At 38.1% G+C, this 20,049-nt stretch overlaps 1 protein-coding gene across 1 annotated transcript in view; it reads left to right on the forward strand.

The window, feature by feature from the left end:
• Positions 1–14,923: 14,923 nt before the first annotated feature.
• LOC149926606 (BDNF/NT-3 growth factors receptor-like) overlaps positions 14,924–20,049 on the forward strand; it is a 102,338-nt gene continuing 97,212 nt past the window's right edge. The window contains exon 1 of the mRNA XM_090158401.1: positions 14,924–15,213. Within this exon, the coding sequence (XP_090014527.1) occupies positions 14,963–15,213 (251 nt within the window). The 5' untranslated portion in view covers positions 14,924–14,962. The remainder of the gene's footprint in view (positions 15,214–20,049) is intronic.

Raw genomic sequence — 20,049 nt, forward strand, 5'->3', positions numbered from 1 at the left:
TTTTCAATTTTATTAAATTTCTGGCTATTTTAATTTGACCTAAGACCATTTATTAACAAAACTCGACTTTTCTTTAAACTAAAACCATCTTTCTACAGTGCGCGATCAATAAATTCAGCTCCCCAATTCCATCAAATCTAAACTAAATGAAATTAAAATGGCATTCGGAGATTTTTCAGTTGGTCTGCCAAAGTAAAAGACTTCCCCCTCAATAGGTATTTTGGAAATCGCCCTATACCCAAATTACTTCGAAAAATCCCTTTTCTAACAGAGTTGTCAGATGGGCGGTTTTCCCGCCCGATTGGGCTCCTTTTCAAAGCGCTTTACGGGTGGGAGGCGGATTTTTGGGCTTGATTTGTGTTTCTATCACATTTCTTAGGCAGTAGCGGCGCTAAGGGTGGGCTGAAGTGGGCTTTAGCCCCCCGGCATTTCTGAGAGGGGCCACATATTTATATTAAAAGGGCCACATATTCATAATTAAGAGGCCACATATTTTAATTTATGAATTTTCATTATCTCTAAATTTGTTTTATTACCAAATCTTTCAAAATCAATTTGTTTACTAAAAAAGGTAGTAGACCATAAACATATAGATTCGGGAGGAAGGTAGCGGAAATTGAGAGAAAGTTGAATAGAAAGGGGCTTATGGGAATTTAGGGAAATTTCCCAGGCATGCACGTGTCCCCTCCAGGTCAGATACAAAGGTCAGTAGGGGGTCCAGAAAACGCGACGAGAGCCGCAACAATAAAACGAACTTGCTCTTCTCGCTTCCTGGAAAATTTTGGGTTTTTTCGATTTTACCACTTTTGCGAAATATGGTCAATCCAAGGTTCCCGCTAAGGGCCACAAAATAATTAGCCCACCTGTGAAAAACCCTTAGCGCCGCTACTGTTCTTAGGTAATAACAAAAGTGACATAATTACCAAAAGTGTGTCAATGTAATCTTTTTGAATGAATGTTACTCGAGAAGTAAAAGTTCGGAGGGGAGGAGGAGGGAGGGAATGAAGTTCAAAAGTAGAAATAGTGTCGCCTGGCGGGAGCTTGGAAAACTAAGGAAGCACTGGGGAATGCTATCAGGTTTGATCAATATTTCCCACTCGACGGAAACACTACCGCCATCTATTTACGTTTTAAAACAAAACACGAAAGAACAAACCAGAAGAGATGCGCGTCGTCCACCCTACAGCCTTCTATTAAATTCATTAAATCTTTAGCATTGGAAAGTATAGGAACTAGCACACTTTTGGTAATAATTATACCGTAAAATGTGTAAAACGGAGGGAAACGTGAAAGAAAATGAGTCCCGGGGGTTAAGATTACGCGTGGCTAAACTAATATTTGACCGCAATTCTGCTAAAAACAAAAATTCTATAAAAATTTCTACTCTAGATATTTTGTGACAGTTTTGCTATAAAATTGCCAAAAATAGGCGCTTAAATAAATCATTATCCCGGGAGATCGCCAAGAAGTAATATTTCCGAGAGACAGAACCCGCAAGGTGTTGTTTATATAGTGCTTGTGGAAATAATGGAAACTTTTCACCTGTAAACAGAACGTCGTGTTTTAGCCAAGCCTTAAAGTCTAAAAAGCTACCTGGTTAAAAGGGAACGCCATTGAGAACGCTTATTGCTGCCGTAAAGGTGAAAAATTTCGATTATTTTTACAAGAACTATATAAACAGTATCTTGCAGGTCCTGGCTGTCGGAAATATTACTTCTTGTCGATTTCCTGGGAGGATGATTTATTGAATTGTCTATTTGGACTATTTTTCGCAACAACATTTTTGACGGTGGGCGCTTTTTTGGGCTAGTTTAGTTTTCGAATGGGCCGCGAACCGTAATTTATACCTGGCAACACTGCTTTTCCAAGTCACTCGTGTGTTTGCATTGAATCGCGATAGGCTGTAGAAACCGGATTTTTTTTTATAAGCGTGGATAGGCGTAGAATTTAGTTTGATACCATTGTGGTGAATGGCGATGGGCAAAATGAATAAAACGGGCGGATCATCCATCTTTGGGCTTTTTAGCCCCGAAAATTGAAAGGAAGAGCATCTGTCACGGACAGAGGATCTCCATTCCTTTTTTACCGGGCGTTAATGTCTTTGACCCCCTCCCACCGGCCTTTCAAATAGGACCCTTTTTTGGCAACAGCAGCCTACTCTGATGGTGATAAGTTTCGTCGAATCCTATTCTACCCTTCTATATAAGGAAGAAAGGTTGGTATTTATTTTCGGGGAAGGCCCTAATGTCACCATTATCTTTTGTTTCCGTGACTCTTTACTAATCATTCCCTGGTGGCTTTTAGGAAGAATCCAAAAATAAACGAACTCCAACAAAACCTGACCAAATGTTTCCGCTATAAACCGCCTCATTTCAATGGCATCGGGCCAAAGGTTACATTTCAGGGAAGGAAAATATTCGTGATTTTACGTTTGTTTTGCTTTTAAATGGGAACGTTAAACTCCATATTCCCCTTAAGCGTTTGCCCGCGCTTTTGCGGAGGGCTTTTGCGATGGACTACATAATTTAAGATTTTTTGTCATTCGTCGTTTGGAACCTAGGGTATCTTCCCATTGCGCCGAATCCCATTCGACCGAATTCCCATTAGACCGAATTCCGCCAATGTTTTTGATGAAATTAACCCAAAGGCGGGTTTTGTATTTTCTAATCGACCGACGCAATATTCACAATTGAGCGACCGCAAAAAAATAGTTTTTCTTTCTACTCCTTTGGTTTTTTTATGGAAGCGTTTTCAGGGCCGGCTCAAGAAACTTTTTCCACCCGGGCAAGGGGGATTTTTGACGCCCCTCTTATTTTGAAAGTAAATTAAACTACCTCCCCCCGGGAAAAACATTATTGTACACAGGGGCGGATTAACCCCTTTTGCTGCACTACGCACTGTAAACATTTCGATGCCCCTTGGCCCCTATGAAACAATGAAAACAATACTATCCGTAAAATTATATATATATATATATATATATACCCGCAGAAATTCGTCATAACAAACTACTTGTTCAAGGAAATCCAAATCCTGTTCGTGTATCTTTTTGATAGTTTTCTATTTAGTGCACCACTTTGCTGCACACGTTTCATATTTGGAATAATTATCAGGCATTTGATGAACCTCGTTCCTGTTTCATTATCAAAATTTATTTTTATAAAAAATCCATTACTTCAATATTGTCTAAATAAAAAAAACATATATGACTTCTGCTATAGAGTAGTATCGCTGTGTAGCTTTGAGCTATGGCCACTATTTTTAGGGCAGTTTTTTTATCTATATAGATAGATAGGAAAAAGTGTGTATGACGTCGACATACGTCACGCCAATATTACTCTGATAATATAATATTACTCACAAAAGTTGATAACTAAATCATGAAATATTTAAACAAAAGAAAGAAAAAGTACTTACAAATTAGCAAAGTATTTTTAGCCACAAAAAACGACTAAACGAAACAGGGTTATACGCACTCATTATTATAATGCAGCCATTTGAGCTTCCATAAATAGAAGAAAAATGAGAAACGCTACCGTTGCGGTGCGCGATACACGCTTGCGCCGGCTTTATGGAGACAATGGTTTCCATCGTGAGCCCGGGGCACCCAATGAAAACGAATGACGGGATACAACGATAGAAAACACAGTGATTACTTTACACTAATTGAACTACAACCTCGAAGGCAGCATTGCCAATGTTTGAGAGTAGAAATTCCGTCGGATATTCCCTCTATTTTCTTAACGTTTTACTATGTAAGTTTAGGAATTGTGTTTAATAGAAACATTTTTGATGCCCCCAATTCTCATGTTGCCCCAAGCAATTCCTTATCTCGTTTAATGGTTAATCCAGCCCTAATGGTACATGGTCATTTTACATTGAGCTTGAAACACTAGGTAAGGTGTCAAGACTAGTATACCTTAAGTACATTGATTATAATTAATAGTATCACGGTAAATATATGTGAAATAAAAGAATTAAGTTCACAAAGAACCCGTGAGTTAAAGATAAAAATAATGAAATTTTTATTTTTAACTCGAGTGTTGTCCTTAGATAAATTAATTCTGGTAGGATTTTACTTAATGGATCCGCTAAACTACTGGTGCTATTCTAATTATTCATGCATCAAAAGATACTTTTTGGATAACGTAGGACTTATGACGAAAAAGAAAAAGGTTAAAGTAAATTCTTAGCAGGTATATCCGCACTCATAACGGAATCCAAGGAAAAAACACATCATGTAGTAAACTAACAATTGTAAGTTTTGGCGCCTGACGGCGCCGCGCACTCACTTCGCTCGAGCGCCCCCCAGCCCCATACTAAAAACGGTATGGGCCACCTATAACGCAACCTAGAGGACAACACCAAGCCTTACACATCAAGTATCGTCAACCCGATATTTGTACTTTAACAAAACTAAGCCACGTTCACACTAGAGCCTAAAACAGAGTTTAGGTCGGTTTGAATGCCGAAGATAATTAAGCCGCGTTCACACTAGACACTTTGGAAACGTTTTAAAATGGTTTCGAAAGATAAAATTTAAAATTATCGGTGTCAACTGTATGAATTGGCATACGACAAATACATTTGACGGGAAAATTTTACAATTTGATCTTTCGAAACCGTTTTAAAACGTTTCCAAAGTGTCTAGTGTGAACGTGGCTTTTTTGGTTCACACGTTGCGAAATCGCTTCACCCCGGTTCGCTCATAGAGAAGGCTTAACGTCGTTTCAAATTATGAGCAAAAATGTATCCCAAAACAATTAGTTAATCATGTATACTATACATACAGTAATATTGTGTGACATTATTTAGAATTTTATTTCTATAATTTTGAAAAATAAGAGCAATTTTACTTCCCCGCCTTGTCGTTTTGAAAGCGATTCTAAGCTAACCGATTTGGACGAGTTGCTTCCCGCTTCCCGAACCAACACGAAGTGATTTCTCACGCTGGTTTTGAAAACTAGTTATAAAAAAAAGAGTCGATTTTAGGGGTAAGTGTGAACCTTGCTTATGTTTACTACATAATGTGTTATTTCCTTGGATTCTTATGAGTGCGGATATACCTGCTAAGAATTCGCTTCAACCTTTTTTACCTCTCCGAGGGGACTTTGTACCCTAGGAGGGGTTATACAACCACCATGTCTGTCTGTCTGTCTGTGGGTCTGTCTGTCATCCCTGCGAACGCGTTCGCATTTTCGGGGCAAAGGGTAATCGCTGCGTACGCAGTTTCTTAGAATTAGGGAAAAGGTTTTTCCAAAAGGGCCCGTTTTTTGTTGTCATTGGGTGTAGTATAAATATTTTTCAATTTGCGTTAGTACCGGGCGGGATTCGAACCTGAGCCCTCCTGCACGTCAGGTGAGCATTCTACGACAGAACCACGGATACATTGTACACGTCACTGAAAATTAGAAACTCTTCCGAGGAGAGGTATATTTTGGCTTGCCAACTTGTCTTTTTCGTCATAAGTCCTACGTTATCCAAAAAGTATCTTTTGAAGCCTAAATAATTAGAATAGCACCAGTAGTTTAGCGGATTGTACCTTAATTAATTTATTCCTTACATTAATTGCTATAACAACTTAGTTTTAAACACTATTTTGCGGGATTTTTTATGGCCTACATTTATGAACTTTTTTAAAGCTGTCGCTTGCTTTTCTGCTTCAACGACTTCTCTTCATTTCCTTTTTTATAAAAAGAACCAGAATGCTTCTATTTCTCGGACATCTTAATTCAATTCAACGTGACTCTAATTAATATCTATCGAACTAAAACTAATAAGTGGCTTTCCGCGCGTTCGCGTAAAATAGAAGAGACTAAAGGCTGGTTCACACGGGCAGTGTTTTCCTGATTTTCTCTATTTTCTCGTTTTACCACCTTTTCCCGTTGTTCTGGCGCACGGGAACACGACTGTACACACTGACAAAATTTGACGGATTTTATCACAGCGAGCGCTGCCGGGGAATGAGAAATCGGATAACCTTTTTTTGAGGGGCGTTGGGCTCGACCAGTCAGCGAGCGTTATGCCGTCACGTGGTAGACGCAAAAATTCTTAAGCCTACTTTTAAAGAATTTCAAAATCCCGTGACAGCGAAACGCTCGCTGATTAGTCGAGCTCAAAGTGCTTCAGAAAACCGGGAAAAAAAGTAGAGATATTTCAACATCTTTTTCTCCGTTTTCTCATTTACCGGCAGCGCTGACGGCGGAAAAATCCGTTTAATTTTGTCCGTGTGTACAGTCGTTTTCCCGTGCGCCAGAACAACGGGAAAAGGGGGTAAAACGAGAAAATCAGGAAAACACTGCCCGTGTGAATCAGCCTTTACTGCAACCACGGACACACGACAGATGAAATCGTACCATCGAAAACGGTTTAAATTCATTTTAGTATATTGAATGCAGGTTCATAAGAGCCTAAAAAACCAATAGCATTCTTGAAGATGGCATGCTAGTTTATTTATCATAAAGCTGGATAAACGACAATGAAATAGCAAGCAAGTACATTGAAGTACTGTATTACTTTGGGCTTCCTTCTCTTCTTGTAGTATCGCCCCACCAATTTTTCTTCTTCATATTATATACCCTGGTTTATAAGATAAATACCAAGAAAATGCTTTATCCGTCAGAATTATCCACTGTAATTTTATGGTTTATTTACTATTTTAAAGTAAATAGTAGCGAAAAAACGTTTATCGACGATGTTGGACGATTTTTATTTCTAATTAGCTAAAGATTTTTCAAATTATGTTATGCTTTCATTAAAATTTTTTAAAAACAAATCCAATTCTTGGTAAACCAAAAAGGCGCACAACTCAATTTCGGCGCCCCTCCGAAACCGACACCCCAGGCAGTTGCCCGGTTTGCCCGGCCCTTCAGTCGCCCCTGAGTGTTTTAATATATTTTTAAGTCTGTTAGGTTAGGTTAGGTTAGGTTAGGTGAGGTGAGGTTAGGTTAGGTAACACTGCATGCTGTTCTGACAGATGCTGAAACGGATAAAACCGAATCCTAAACCCGGAGAAGTGCGGGTTTTTCGGTCGAATGGGACAATCCCATTAGACCGAATTCTAAATCCGCCAAAGTGCGGCTTTTTCGGTCGAATGGGATTCGGCGCAATGGAACAGATTCGAACCTACTCCTTATTCGCCACCGAAAACTATCGCTCCGCCCCCTTTGGTTAGTCATTGAAACCTAGATAGGTAGCGTCCAAAGCAGACGCTATAAGTTTTTCCTCGTCGTTATTCGTAAATTTGACTTAAAAAAATAATGATACTTGAATTTTAATATAATTTTTGCATCGTTTACTTATATTTTTATAAGTTTATTTAAAGGGAATATAACCTCAGGTATTTGGTGTGGAACACCAACGTTTGCGGCTCTGGTCGCTCTTGCCTTTGACTTTAGAAAAGTTTGGCGCCACTGTACAGGGAAATTTAAAAAAATTAAGGGGTCTCCCATAAAGATTGCTATGTGGGTTATATTCCCTTTAAGGAAAAACGTTCTTATAACTTTTTAATTTGTCTGAAGCAGACGCTAGATCATAGGCCCAACCTCGGAGAAGCTAGCGCCGTTACGCCATCTAGACTCGTTTCGGCCGCGAATAGTAAATCACAAGAGATTGAGGTAAGTTAATAGATGTTTCTATAAAATAAAATGAATAAAAAGTAAACAATCGAATAAGTGGCTCTTTCTTTTACAAGCTACAGTCGCGAGGAATATATGATTTTCTAGCGTGCGTCTAAGGCCGTGTCTAGTAATGTAAGAGCGACATATTATATTTTTTACTTTGGATACCGTTTTCTATTCTGTTTACATTCTGAGGTAGTTTTTTCGTGAATAATGTATACCAATAATATAACGTGTCCCTTTTTCAGGCTTTTGATAATTTTTCGAAATGTTGTTTCGGAATAATATATAGTGCGGAGCGCAATTAATTATTACCATGATTTTTTCAAACTATTTCAAAGGAATATAAAAATAAAATATCTAAAAGTATATTAAATTTTGCCTGTTTCCACGCGGTAAATTTTTAGCCGTGTAGGATACTGTATTAAGAGAATAAGAGGCAAAGAGAACAAGTTGGCAAGCCAAAATATACCTCTCCTCGGAAGAATTGTCCCTAGCGGTATTAATTTTTCGAGATGATTTTTAAAGATATATCTCCGCAATTCCGAGTTATTTACTAAAAACATAATCCCGGTTCTATCCCGCCCGGTATAAAATTTTAATTATAATTAAAATAATTGAGACGAAACAACCGAGTTTAATTTATTCAGAATATTATAAATTAAGTAGTTACAACAGCGAGTTAGACTTACTAAAACAATGCACAATTGAATTTAACCCTATTTATGGTACAAGTTTATCAGTTAAATATAATACGAAGCCAATTTTAATGAAAGAAATGTCTACAGAGGGTATTTGTATTTTTCTCGCTTACGAAATACTTGCCGCATCTTTAACGCTCATTTTATTTCAAATTAAACAGCTTAATCGGTCGAGAAAACGTTTAAAATAAATTACGAAGTAATGACGACCCAGTTAAAAACCAGACCAACATAAGTGTAAGCGCTCGATGTATACAACTCGATAAAAATATACGACTGACGAAAGATATTTAAAATTAAAAAAACTGATCCTAATAAAACGTGAAAATACCCTTCACGTCACGCACATTCGAAATACGCAGAAGTAACGTTATACTATATCTAGTTTAAAATATTATAGTATCAAAAAATAAAAATAACGAATAGAAAAATACACAATAACAACCCAATCAATCAGACTTCAGAAACAAAACTCATAGACAAATATTATAACGCAGTCAAGCAATCAGACTTCAGAATCAAAATAATTCATAGAAAAATATTATAACGCAGTCAAGCAATAAATTAGTTCAAATACTTAGAAATCAAGCAATAGAAAATATAATATCAAGAAGCGCAACACCTTATCATTCACAAATACGATTTTTCACGTTATTATAATGAAACCGGATAAGCTTTTGATATGACTTACGCTCATAAAGGTTCTAAGACTGGACAATTTTGCGGGAAAAAGGAAATAAACTTAAAAAAATGTAGATACAAATATAAGACAGAAAAAGCCAACAATGCCAAAGATTAGACAAAAAATAACGTAATCTCGATCAGTTAAAAAACACAACAAACAAGATTTGACCTTTAAAATTTCATACGTAAAAAATGTAGACTTTAAAAACCATTAATATACTCTTCTGCTAAGCTGAGTTTATAATTTTCTATGATACGTTATATGCATCAGTGGTTCAGTGGTAGAACATTCGCCTGTCATATAGAAGGGCTCGGGTTCGAGTCCTGGCCGGCGCATCCTTTTTAATCAACAGAGAAGACGTTACATTCGATGCAATAATTTAAATGGAACACGAAATTTCGTTCTATTTTAAAAACTGAAATTTAATGCTCTGTTAATTTGTTATAAACGATTCCGCTTAAGCTGAACTTATAATTTTCTTTGAACCGTAACATGTATCGGTGGTTCTGTGGTAGAACACTCGGCTGTCATGCAGGAGGGCTCGGGTTTGAATCCAGCCCGATTCGATCGCAAAATTGATGCTAAGACGAATACCGTAAACAATTGGTGGAAACCCGGCCATTTGGACGTTGAGACGTTTATCGTAATCCTCAGCACTCGATCCGCCCCAAAAGTCAGTATGAAGAAGTTGGAGAGCAAACAACCATACATACAAAACGCATACACAACAAAATTATCACCCACAACCACCATAACGCAAACTCAACATACCCACACTATACATAAACATTACAATAATAACATTTCCAATGAAACTAAGTTGAAACCGTCACGGCGGTGAGCGTTAACGAAAAAAAAAACAACCGCACCATACCGCATCAACCGTTAACGCTTACCGTCAGACGGTGGTTTTGCCAACCTTTAAAGTTCTGCAAAAACGGTTTTTCGAATTTGCTCCGGTAACGCGTTTTGTACTTTGCCCCGGTAACGCGTTCGCAGAATATAGACACACACACACACACACAGACACAGACACACAGACAGACAGACACACACACACACAGACACGATGATTGTAAAAACCCTCCTAAGGGACATAGTCCCCTCGGAGAGATAAAAACTGGCAAAACTTGATTCCGGCCATGCGCATTACATCCTAGCTCGGCTTCAAATTTTCTATTCCGTCAAGGCCAAATTTTATAACTGTTATCTATACACTCTTTTATGGTAATGAGACAAAATCCCCCCGGACAAAATACTCGAATTCTCATAGGGAAAACGATTTTATATAAAGGTAGTTATATCAAGTCTAGCGCGTGGAGCGCGCAACGGTTAGGTTAGCCTGGCGCGTAGGCACCGGTTTCATGGGTTATCCGAAGAAAATGGTAATGAGACAAAATCCCCCATCAAGATCAAAGTCTAGTATCTGTTTTCAGCTTAAAAGCTTATGTAGTATTACAAAGCAGATACTACACTTTCGTGTTATCTTAGTTTTGGGCTGATTTTGTCCGGCAGCGGAGGGATTTTGACAGGGGGATTTTGACAGGGGGATTTTGTCCTGGGGGATTTCGTCCCGGGGGGATTTTGTTCCATAATCCTCTTTTATATCCTTATTTGTGAGAGCTGCCATTTTATTACAGGTCTGATTTCAAATAGTGCATGCAAGGCCGCTTCACGCGGTCAAGTGCACGCGAGTGACGCGACGTCTCGAGCTGATGAGCACGTGCAGGCGCCCTTGCCTGTACTATTTTAAATTAGGCCGGTAATGAAATGGTCGACTTCTTAAAAGCTAAGAGCAACAAACACAACACCCCACCCAAGGAGAACGCAACCCGTCCAAAATCGTGTATTTTCTTACGTACGTTTTTCATTGGCTAGACGCTTTAGCGCCTGCTGCCATCAGAAGGGGAAAATTCGGAAATTGTCTTCCCCCTTTCCGTAAAACGTTCAGCGTAAAGGCTCGTGACGCTCGTCCAATGAAATTTGTACACAACCCTTCGTTAGCGTGTTTAAAGGCTAGCTGCGTTCTCCTTGTGTTTGTTGCTCCATGGACGAATCAACTACGGGGACGCCCTGGTCTATCTCATTTCCCTTGAATCGGTTCTTAAAAAAGAGGCATGTTGTCAGAATTTATAGCCCGCTGTACCGGTAAAATCAAGAAACCACACCAGCGGAGGCCTATCATCAGAATGCCCTACGCCAGCGTCCACAAGCCCGGACAGGTGACAAAACCAGCATGGGTAGCAGAACCCCACTACTGAAGGTCGCACCCTCGACGCAAGCCGCTCAACCCAGCAGAAGGTGCAACAATGGCACGACCAGTAAAAAAGAGGCAACGCTTTTTTCAGGTTTGCCAGGCAAATACGTTTTTTGCTACCGATTCAAACGTCATCAACAGGAAACCGAATTCTAGAATGTCGCCATCTACCCAAAAATAGTTTTGACCGTTTTTAGGGGCGGATTTGAAATTTTTTGTTGTTTAGAGGGTTAGAGAACCACTGAGCCTTAAATATAATTGAGTAAAGTAAGTGAAATTATGATAAGTTTTATTTATTGATCGAATTACCTGGTTGTAGATTAAAAAGTATAAAATGAGAATTAAAATTTGCGTGTTTAAAAAATGCAAAAGTGATTCTCGGTATTTAGATAAAGAACATATAGAGTGTTGTCGTTTGATACGATTTTGAAAACTTGTGACGTCACAGCTGTAGTGATAATAGTGGCCGCCATGACAGTTACCGTTTTTTATCAATAGGCAAATTACAATGGTGACGTCGCAGGGTTTCAGACGACAACACTCTATGCGCGGAGAATTAGTAGAATTACTGGCTAAAAAAGAAACAAAACAGTTAAGCCTATGAACAAGGGATTTTAAATAACATTTGTATAATACATACTCTTATTACTCCCGCAAGGTTCCTTAAAAATTACAGCATACGTGTGATCTAATCGTCTACGACCTTTAGATACACTTGACATTCCTATATTATTTAAAAACAACCTAAAAAATGAAATTTCGACACGTGTTCATCTCACGAACGCCATAGGAATTCTACAGCCCTCCCCATTCCCCCTTGAATCGGTACGAATACGTATTTCCGCTTGAGTTCGGGGAAGGGGGGGGGGGGTGACGATACGAGTTCTTTTCACGTTTTTCTTAGACCAGGGCGTCCCCGTTAGTTGATTCGTCCATGGTTGCTCCTAGGTAAAATAGTGTATACGGCGCCATTAGAATTCTGTCCTTGACGGAAAAGAAACAAGCCGGCGCGTCTTTCGATTTATTTTAAACGCACCAATGCTGCCGGCGTTTTTATAATACAGGAGGTACGGCGGGCTATCTATCCTCTTAAACAGTATCCTTGGTGTAATTGGCATTAGCGATTAAATCACGTCAATTAGCCTTTAATATAGAGCCACCTAGCGGCTAACGCGAAAAGTTTATAAACTACAGACCATCTACCCCAAGAAGGACTCAACCTCGAAAAGAGGTGTGTCAACAAACAGAAAATAGCGCGTGAAAATCCTTTATTTTACGTGTTCGTCTTGGTACCTTTAGAACTGCCACTACTTTTGCTTTCGATAATTTGGTTAATTTAGTTCCTAAATAAAGTAGATATATGATAGAAACTAAAATGCGACATTTTAAAAATAATAACACGACTTTTGAAAAGAAATAAACCGTAACTAGAATAACACTCACTTAAATCGTGGAGAGCGTGAGATCGAGACTAATATTTAAATCTACGATGTTAAGACCTAACAATTTGCAAGTTTAACTGAAATAACAGCTATAGCTACGAGCTTTTTTTGTTTATTTTACAATTGATATAGTAATTATTAATTAAAATCAACCGTTATCTAAGGAAATAATGGTCAGCATTTGACAGAGAGACTATTTGAAATCGCGAGGCGGTGACATGGTTGCCAAGGAATAAAATTCCAAATTTTCATCTTGAGCGCGGACCGGAATACCACAAATGCACTACTTCGCGCGTAATGCGCTATCCTTATTGGTTAGAAATATCACGTGATCACTAGCTCTTTAAAAAGGGTGTCAAGCATGGTGGAAGGTAAAATCTGAAGGCAGTTATAGACTTTCTCCCCCTATTTAGTTTTGGTTTTATGTAAACCTCGAGCCTGTTTAATAGAGGTCGGGGATGGTGAACTTTTATTCAATAGATAAAGCTCTCAAAATTATTCGTAAAACGTTTTAATCAAGTAATTTATATTTCTGTATTATCCGATTAATTTTTTGAGCAATTTGTAAAATTAATCGGAAAAACGACGTTTTTTTCGATAAAAAGCTCCAATTTTACGAATAATACATGTTTTTTAATCATTTTCCGAAATATTAACCGGTAAATTTCTTTGTTTACATTTTTTCCCGAAAAAAATCAATTTCAACATGGATAATGATTAACCGTTACCAACCTCTATTGTTTAAGTTCTATATATTTACTAATATCATAAGTAACATAAGTATGGCATAGAACGAATTATGTTTTTGATAGTATGTCGTGGAGTGATTGCGAAACAGGAAGTTTCCGAACAGGAAAATCTCCCTTCCTACTCTTTCCGTTGGCAAAATAGTTGGCTAGTTTGATGGCGAGAAAAACGAGCGTACACTTCTGAAATGAAGCCAGTATTTATGATAGTTATCTTTATCTTCCGATTCAATAATTAATCATTATTTTCAAAAATTAAGCGTTATTAACACTTTTGAAAGCATTTCAATTTTCAATAGGCCTTGGCTTGTCCGTCGAAAAGGCTTCCGGCGGCGATTTTCCGGGCTTCCTCCAAATACTAGGAGCAGTTCGCGGAGATTTGTCGGTACGTAATGGCTTACTATTATTAAAAAATACTCTTTGGGTTAATAGGAAGTGTCATACTTATGTTTATTACGTTACGTATGATATATACTTATCTCATAAGATACATATTACATTGTGATTATACGAAAACGTATGCAAATTATATCTATAACATTTTTAATCATATTCTGTAACTAATATCGTTAAAATTTGCAATTCTACTTAATTGTCTATTTCCTCTACGGGCCGTACTGCCGTTCAAAGCACAAAAGCGTTAACGACCAAATTTTCGATTTACAGATTTTGGTTTTATTTCACCTTATTTTATACGTTAAATTCAATTTTGAACTAATTTTTGTTCGTAGAGAAATGACTTTTTGCAAAACGCATTATTTTAGGTTTTTGCATTATTTTCAAACCAAAAACGCATTAATGTGTTTATTTTCTTTAAAAGTCAAATCAAGACGCATTTTTTTCGCGTTTTAAGACATAAATAGTCCAACATATCCGTGGTAAAAAGCATTTTTTTAATGATATTTCTAAAATATAGTTTAGCCTGTAAATTGTTTAGTACCAGAATATAATTTGAGTTGAAAAATCCCAGTCTACTATATAAACTTGAAAGAAGTAAGTTGGGGTATCCTAAGGCAAAGAAAGTTTGAATTTCGCGGGTTTTCTCCATATTTTGGTTTGGTCGTTAATGCTTTTGTGCTTTGCACGGCGGTGTAGCCCTAACTTAAAGTTCCGCAAAATAATCGAGTCTTTTTCGTAGGACGGTGCGCATGCGCGTCGCCTGCCCCTGACTTTTGGCGTAGCTCTCGGTGGCAGATTGGGTCGTTAGGGAATCGGTAACGTCCCTTCTCAGAGCGCGTGCTGACGCTCTCGCTACGGAGTCGATGATCTATCCACTCTGCCCCGTAACGCGGCGATCGGGTGGTTACGTTTTGCCGCGCTTTTTAACTCTCCGCTAGCTAATGTAACGGAGATACAACGTACGTTTTCACCTCCAAGGTAAAAAAAAATGTTCGTGTCAAAACGGGTAGTCGAAAAGGACGCGTTTTATTAAGATTTGAATTAGGTTCGTTTCGCCAGATAAGGCGTCGGAAATAAACGGAACGTGTTTTTGGAAACCGTAACTGATTGGTGATGAAGATGTTTCGGCTAATTCTCGCGTTGCAAACTTTGAGTTCGGTGGCCTACGGGGACGAGGAAATTTCGATACCGTCCGGCGGTCGAGGCCGCGTGATCGGCTACTCCGAGGATTCCGGGGGATCCAAAGTGGACATCTGCGCCACGACTTGTAAATGTCACGCCACCGCCTTCAATTGTCGGAAGCCGGCCACGCTGAGCGCTATCCCGAAATTATCGGACCGCGTCCGGTTGCAAGTGTCCGAAATGTGAGTTGTTCGACGTTTTGACCATTTTCGCGGCCTGTTCCTATAACGGCCTGCCTATTACCCGCGCTCAGACAGCCGTGAAAAGCTATCTCACCCCATCAACCTCTGATAAATTATTCCGCTTTCGCTCCTATTTCGTTGGCTCATTGAGTGACCTATTTATACCACGGTATAATATATATATACCAGGAATATATACGCCTGGATTTCGATCAAATTTTACTTATTTTTGATCTACTAGCGCCTGTAAAAGTGTTCCACACGCGTTGCATCGGTGAGCAGGGAGAAGCTAGCATTTAGGGGGATCTTCCGTTATTCCCTTCTAAGCAACCCCGAAAATTTTAATTTCGATTTTCAAATACCGCATTAGCACGTAAATTAATTGAAAGAAGGCGTGGTTCTAGGAAATTCTTGTTGATTTCGGTCCGTGTTAGTTACGACAAACAGCGACTTTTCCCAATTAAATTTTACAAACTTTGAAAGAGAATTCCTCATTAAAATTGAACTTTTAATTAATTTCGAACCATTTAGGTTCTAAAAAAGTTCGAATAATTTATTCTAGACCCATTTTACTGTTTCACGTTTAATACAATACCTTTTGGGGAATTAAAAGGGAATGAGCCCTAAGACTAAACCTTTTCCAGTGTTAGTGGTAAAGGTGTAAAAAAGTTATGTTTTTACTTTTAGTCCTTTTGAATACCATTTAACCCCTTTAAACGAAGAAAAAAATTATGTTGACCAATTTCGAGACTAGTATATGATTACTACGCTACAGATTTTAAATATAGGCGATATTGATTAAGGCGTCAAAATACGCGTAGGGTTCCAAAGTTAAATCCCCTGACATTTCTAGGTTTTCCCTGACCAAATTGACAAATTTTCCATGACCATTTTTGTAAAATAAATTAATGGTTTGAGGTAAAAGTCTTGAAAAATATTTTCTTTCAAAAATTTATTTGCCTGATTTTTTTGGAACTATTAACAAATTCCCTTACTTTTTGGGATCATTTTCAAATTCCTTGACTTTTCCCTGATATTTTGGAAACATTTTCAAATTTCCTGACTTTTCCAGGTTTTACAGGTCATGTACGAACCCTGTTTGATGTAATAATCAGCTAGGCTAATACCCGTGGCATCACCTTACGCCGAAGTCATCTAGCGACTTTTAATGCCTTTTAAACAGGTGGCCGGGTGGTGGCAAGCCCTTCTTGCCAAGCGAGCCAAAATCTCCCTAAACTTACTATTACCGTTAACCTATTATGGGAAGGGGAAACCGAAGAACTCGGGGGCAAAACCCTTGAGCCAGTGTTATGCAACCGGCCTTTGTTCCGTAACTCCAAAGACGCTCATTTGGTTATTGCCCTCGGGCGGAAACCCGTTTAATCTGGCCATGCTAATGGTTAATATATCGAGTCGTATTGAATAATTTAAATAAAATTGGAAATAAATAAAGACCCGTAAAGGTCTGAAAATCGATTTGAGGAGGTCTAACTTCTTACTGTTTATGAAGTAAAATGGATAAAAAGTGTAAATTAAGTGCTTTAACACTCTACAAAAGGACTGAATTTGGAGAGCAGAAGGTTTAAATATGGCAATACCTTGAATAGTCTTAATTACTGGAAAAGGTTTTAACCACTTTAGAGGTCTAAAATAAAACCTTAATTTTTAACAGTGTAGAGATAAAATGTTGCTTTTACGTCACAAGACACAGCTTTATTAATAGGTGTTTTGTTTCCCGCCTGATCTGAGTTTTTTGAGCAAGTTAAAAATTGTAGCCCTATGACGTCATTTTACTCCAATTCTGTCTTAACGAAAAAAACGAGTTGCAGTAAGAAGGGAGTAGTTAAAGGTTAAAGGTTATTTATTTGCCGTAGCAGCCGTAGTTTTGTTTTAAGATGGCGACCGGTGGTGAGGTCATCTCATTTTTCTCATTTATTTAATAATAATAATAATCAGCTAGGCTAATGCCTAAGTCAACAAGCGACTTTTAAAGTCCTTAAATAGCATTTATCTTAACTTAACTTTTCGTTATTAAAAGCTTGCCACGTGTGAAGATTTCAAGACCCGTCATGTTTTCGTGAAACGAAATTTAAGCAGATGAATTTTCTATATAAGCTAGATTATTACCTCTACACCTCCTTTCGAGGAGGAGTAAAAAGTGTAACCTTCGAGCTCTGGAACGAGCGAACAAAATTCGGGACAGGGTAAATCTTACCCCGAGAACAGGCGAATAAAATGTTTTAGGGTAAAAAGTTTACACTTTTGGTCCTCGGACAGGCGAAATAAACCACCTAGTATATTCTTTGCACGCGCTCCAGAAAAACTTATATCCCTCTGGCGACTGTAGCTCGCGCTCTCACACTTGTAAGAGCCACATTAAAACAATAAGGCCACGATACTTTATAAAAAGAACTATGGCGGAATACCGCGTTGGTTTAAATAAATCCATAATCGCAACTCAAAACTATCTCTAGCGACCTTATTGAAGTTAAGTGGAAACCCCGGCGCGTCAAACGCCTACTTAGTGACTCTAACGATCGATTTTTCGTTGTTGCGTAATACGCGTTTGTTTCTGTTATTGTCTTATTGGATCTATAGTGGACTTTGTTGAAATATTGTTTCGCGGCACGACTAATCTAACTCGAATTGAGTTCTCTGAAATTGATTAGTTAGACGTTCAAATGAACCGTGAAAAATGCCAAATGGTCTAACTAACAAGGAGACATCCCGAAGTGTAACCCACCGATTTGGTTCAAACTCTTGGGAATGGTAGACCTTCGTGTATCATGAAAAATCCTAAAGGGAATTTATTCAATGGGCAACCGTTTTGCCATGGCAACGAAAAATGTTGCCAAAATACAAAATATTAAATTTTCCCATTGAAAATAACATGGCATTTTGACCTTAAATTGATCAAAAGTTGATCAATTTTGATGTTGTTTTTTGTCAATTTTATCTATTTTTTCTATTTTTGGCATTTTCGAAATTTCGAAATTTGTTAAAATTTTTCACAGGGGGGGTCCTAGGAATCGGTCAGAATCCCATGTTATTTTCAATGGGAAAATTTCCATTTGTTGTTGTCAAAAACATTTTTCGTTGCCATGGCAAAACGGTTGCCCATTGAATAAATTCCCTTTAGGGTTTTTCAAGTTACACGAAGGTCTACCAAACCCCCGAGTAGTGCTCGGAATTGTTTATTCATTATTCACAAATTTTCCGATTTATTTAACAAACGTCGGTAAAAAGGATATCATTTTGACTTATTTAATTATGTTTTTTAGGCAACCAAGCATTTATTTGGAAAAAAGTGGCATTTATTTAAATAATTGTTTGTTTTATTTAAATAATAGGCTTATTCACTCGCGATTATTCAAACTTTTTATCATTTTTATTCAACTTTTCGTTATTTAAATAAATATTATTTAAATAACGCCGGGCTTATTTTATTCATGGATAAAAATTAATCGAAATCCGAGCACTACCCCCGAGATTGAACAAAATCGGTGGGTTACACTTCGGGATGTCTCCTTGTAAGAATATTACAGAGGGTGAAAAATTAATACAGTCAAATATACGATGCTTGGACCGTTGAAACCAGAAAAACGTTCCTTTGTTTACGCCAAAAGTACAATCGTTTTACTTTAAGTCGAAACGTATTCGCTAATCCGGGGCATTTAGTGCAGATAGTGTAAAAAAGATATTTTCCAATGTGTCGGCAGGGTGTAATCTAAATTCCGAGGAGTAAATAGTGTACTGCCAAACGTTCCAAATATATATAAATTCTTCTAATAGTTTACGGTGTATCGTAGTTAGTTTAAAACTGGGATGCGAATAATTTGCAAAAGTTTACACTTATGCGAATAGGTTTCGCCTATCGCCACATAGTTTAACCGAACCTTAACATAATCCTAAACCTGACATAACCGTAGCGTAACCTTACCCTAATTAAAACCGACCTTAACCATAACCTAAGAGTCAGTGGCGTAGCCAGGGGGGCACAGGGCACGTTACCCTAAATCGTATCGTCGTACGTACAAAGCTTTTTATTTTCTTACTTTTATTTCGATGGTGTGCCCCCCCCCCGAAGCAAAATCCTGGGAACGCCAGTGCTAAGAGTAACCTAAGCCTTAAAGCCTGACATAACCTTAACCTGGGTCTAAGGTGGTGCCTTAGGTATTAGCCTAGAATTTATTATTAACCTAAGTCCCACCTGACCTTAACCTTAATCGAAACCTAAACCTGACCTTAACCTTACCCTTAACCGAAACCTAAACCTGACCTTAACCTTAACCCATGCCCGAACCTAACGTGACATAACATTAAACCTAAACCTGAGTTTAACCTTAACCTTATCCTAAGTCTAATCTAACCGCAACCTGACATAACATTAAACCAAAACCTAATCGTAACATAAACATAAAAATAATCGTAACATAAACCTGATCTTAACCTTATCCTTAGCCTAAACCTGACCATCTTATCCTAAGCCTAAACCTGACCTAGCCTCACCCTAAGCCTAAATCTAATCGTAACATAAACATAAAAATAATCGTAACATAAACCTGATCTTAACCTTATCCTTAGCCTAAACCTGACAACCTTATCCTAAGCCTAAACCTGACCTAACCTCACCCTAAGCGGTTTAGGGTGAGGTTAGGTCAGGTTTAGGCTTAGGATAAGGTTAGGACAGGTTTAGGCTTAGGATGAGGGGGTCAGATTTAGGCTTAGGGTAAGCCTAAATCTGACCCCCTTATCCTAAGCCTAAACCTGTCCTAACCTTAACCTAAGCCTAAACCTATCCTAACCTTAACCTAAGCCTAAACCTATCCTAACCTT

This window comes from Leiobunum rupestre, chromosome 9, assembly GCF_980474605.1.
Source record: "Leiobunum rupestre chromosome 9, qqLeiRupe1.1.hap1, whole genome shotgun sequence".
Lineage (NCBI taxonomy): Eukaryota > Metazoa > Arthropoda > Arachnida > Opiliones > Sclerosomatidae > Leiobunum > Leiobunum rupestre.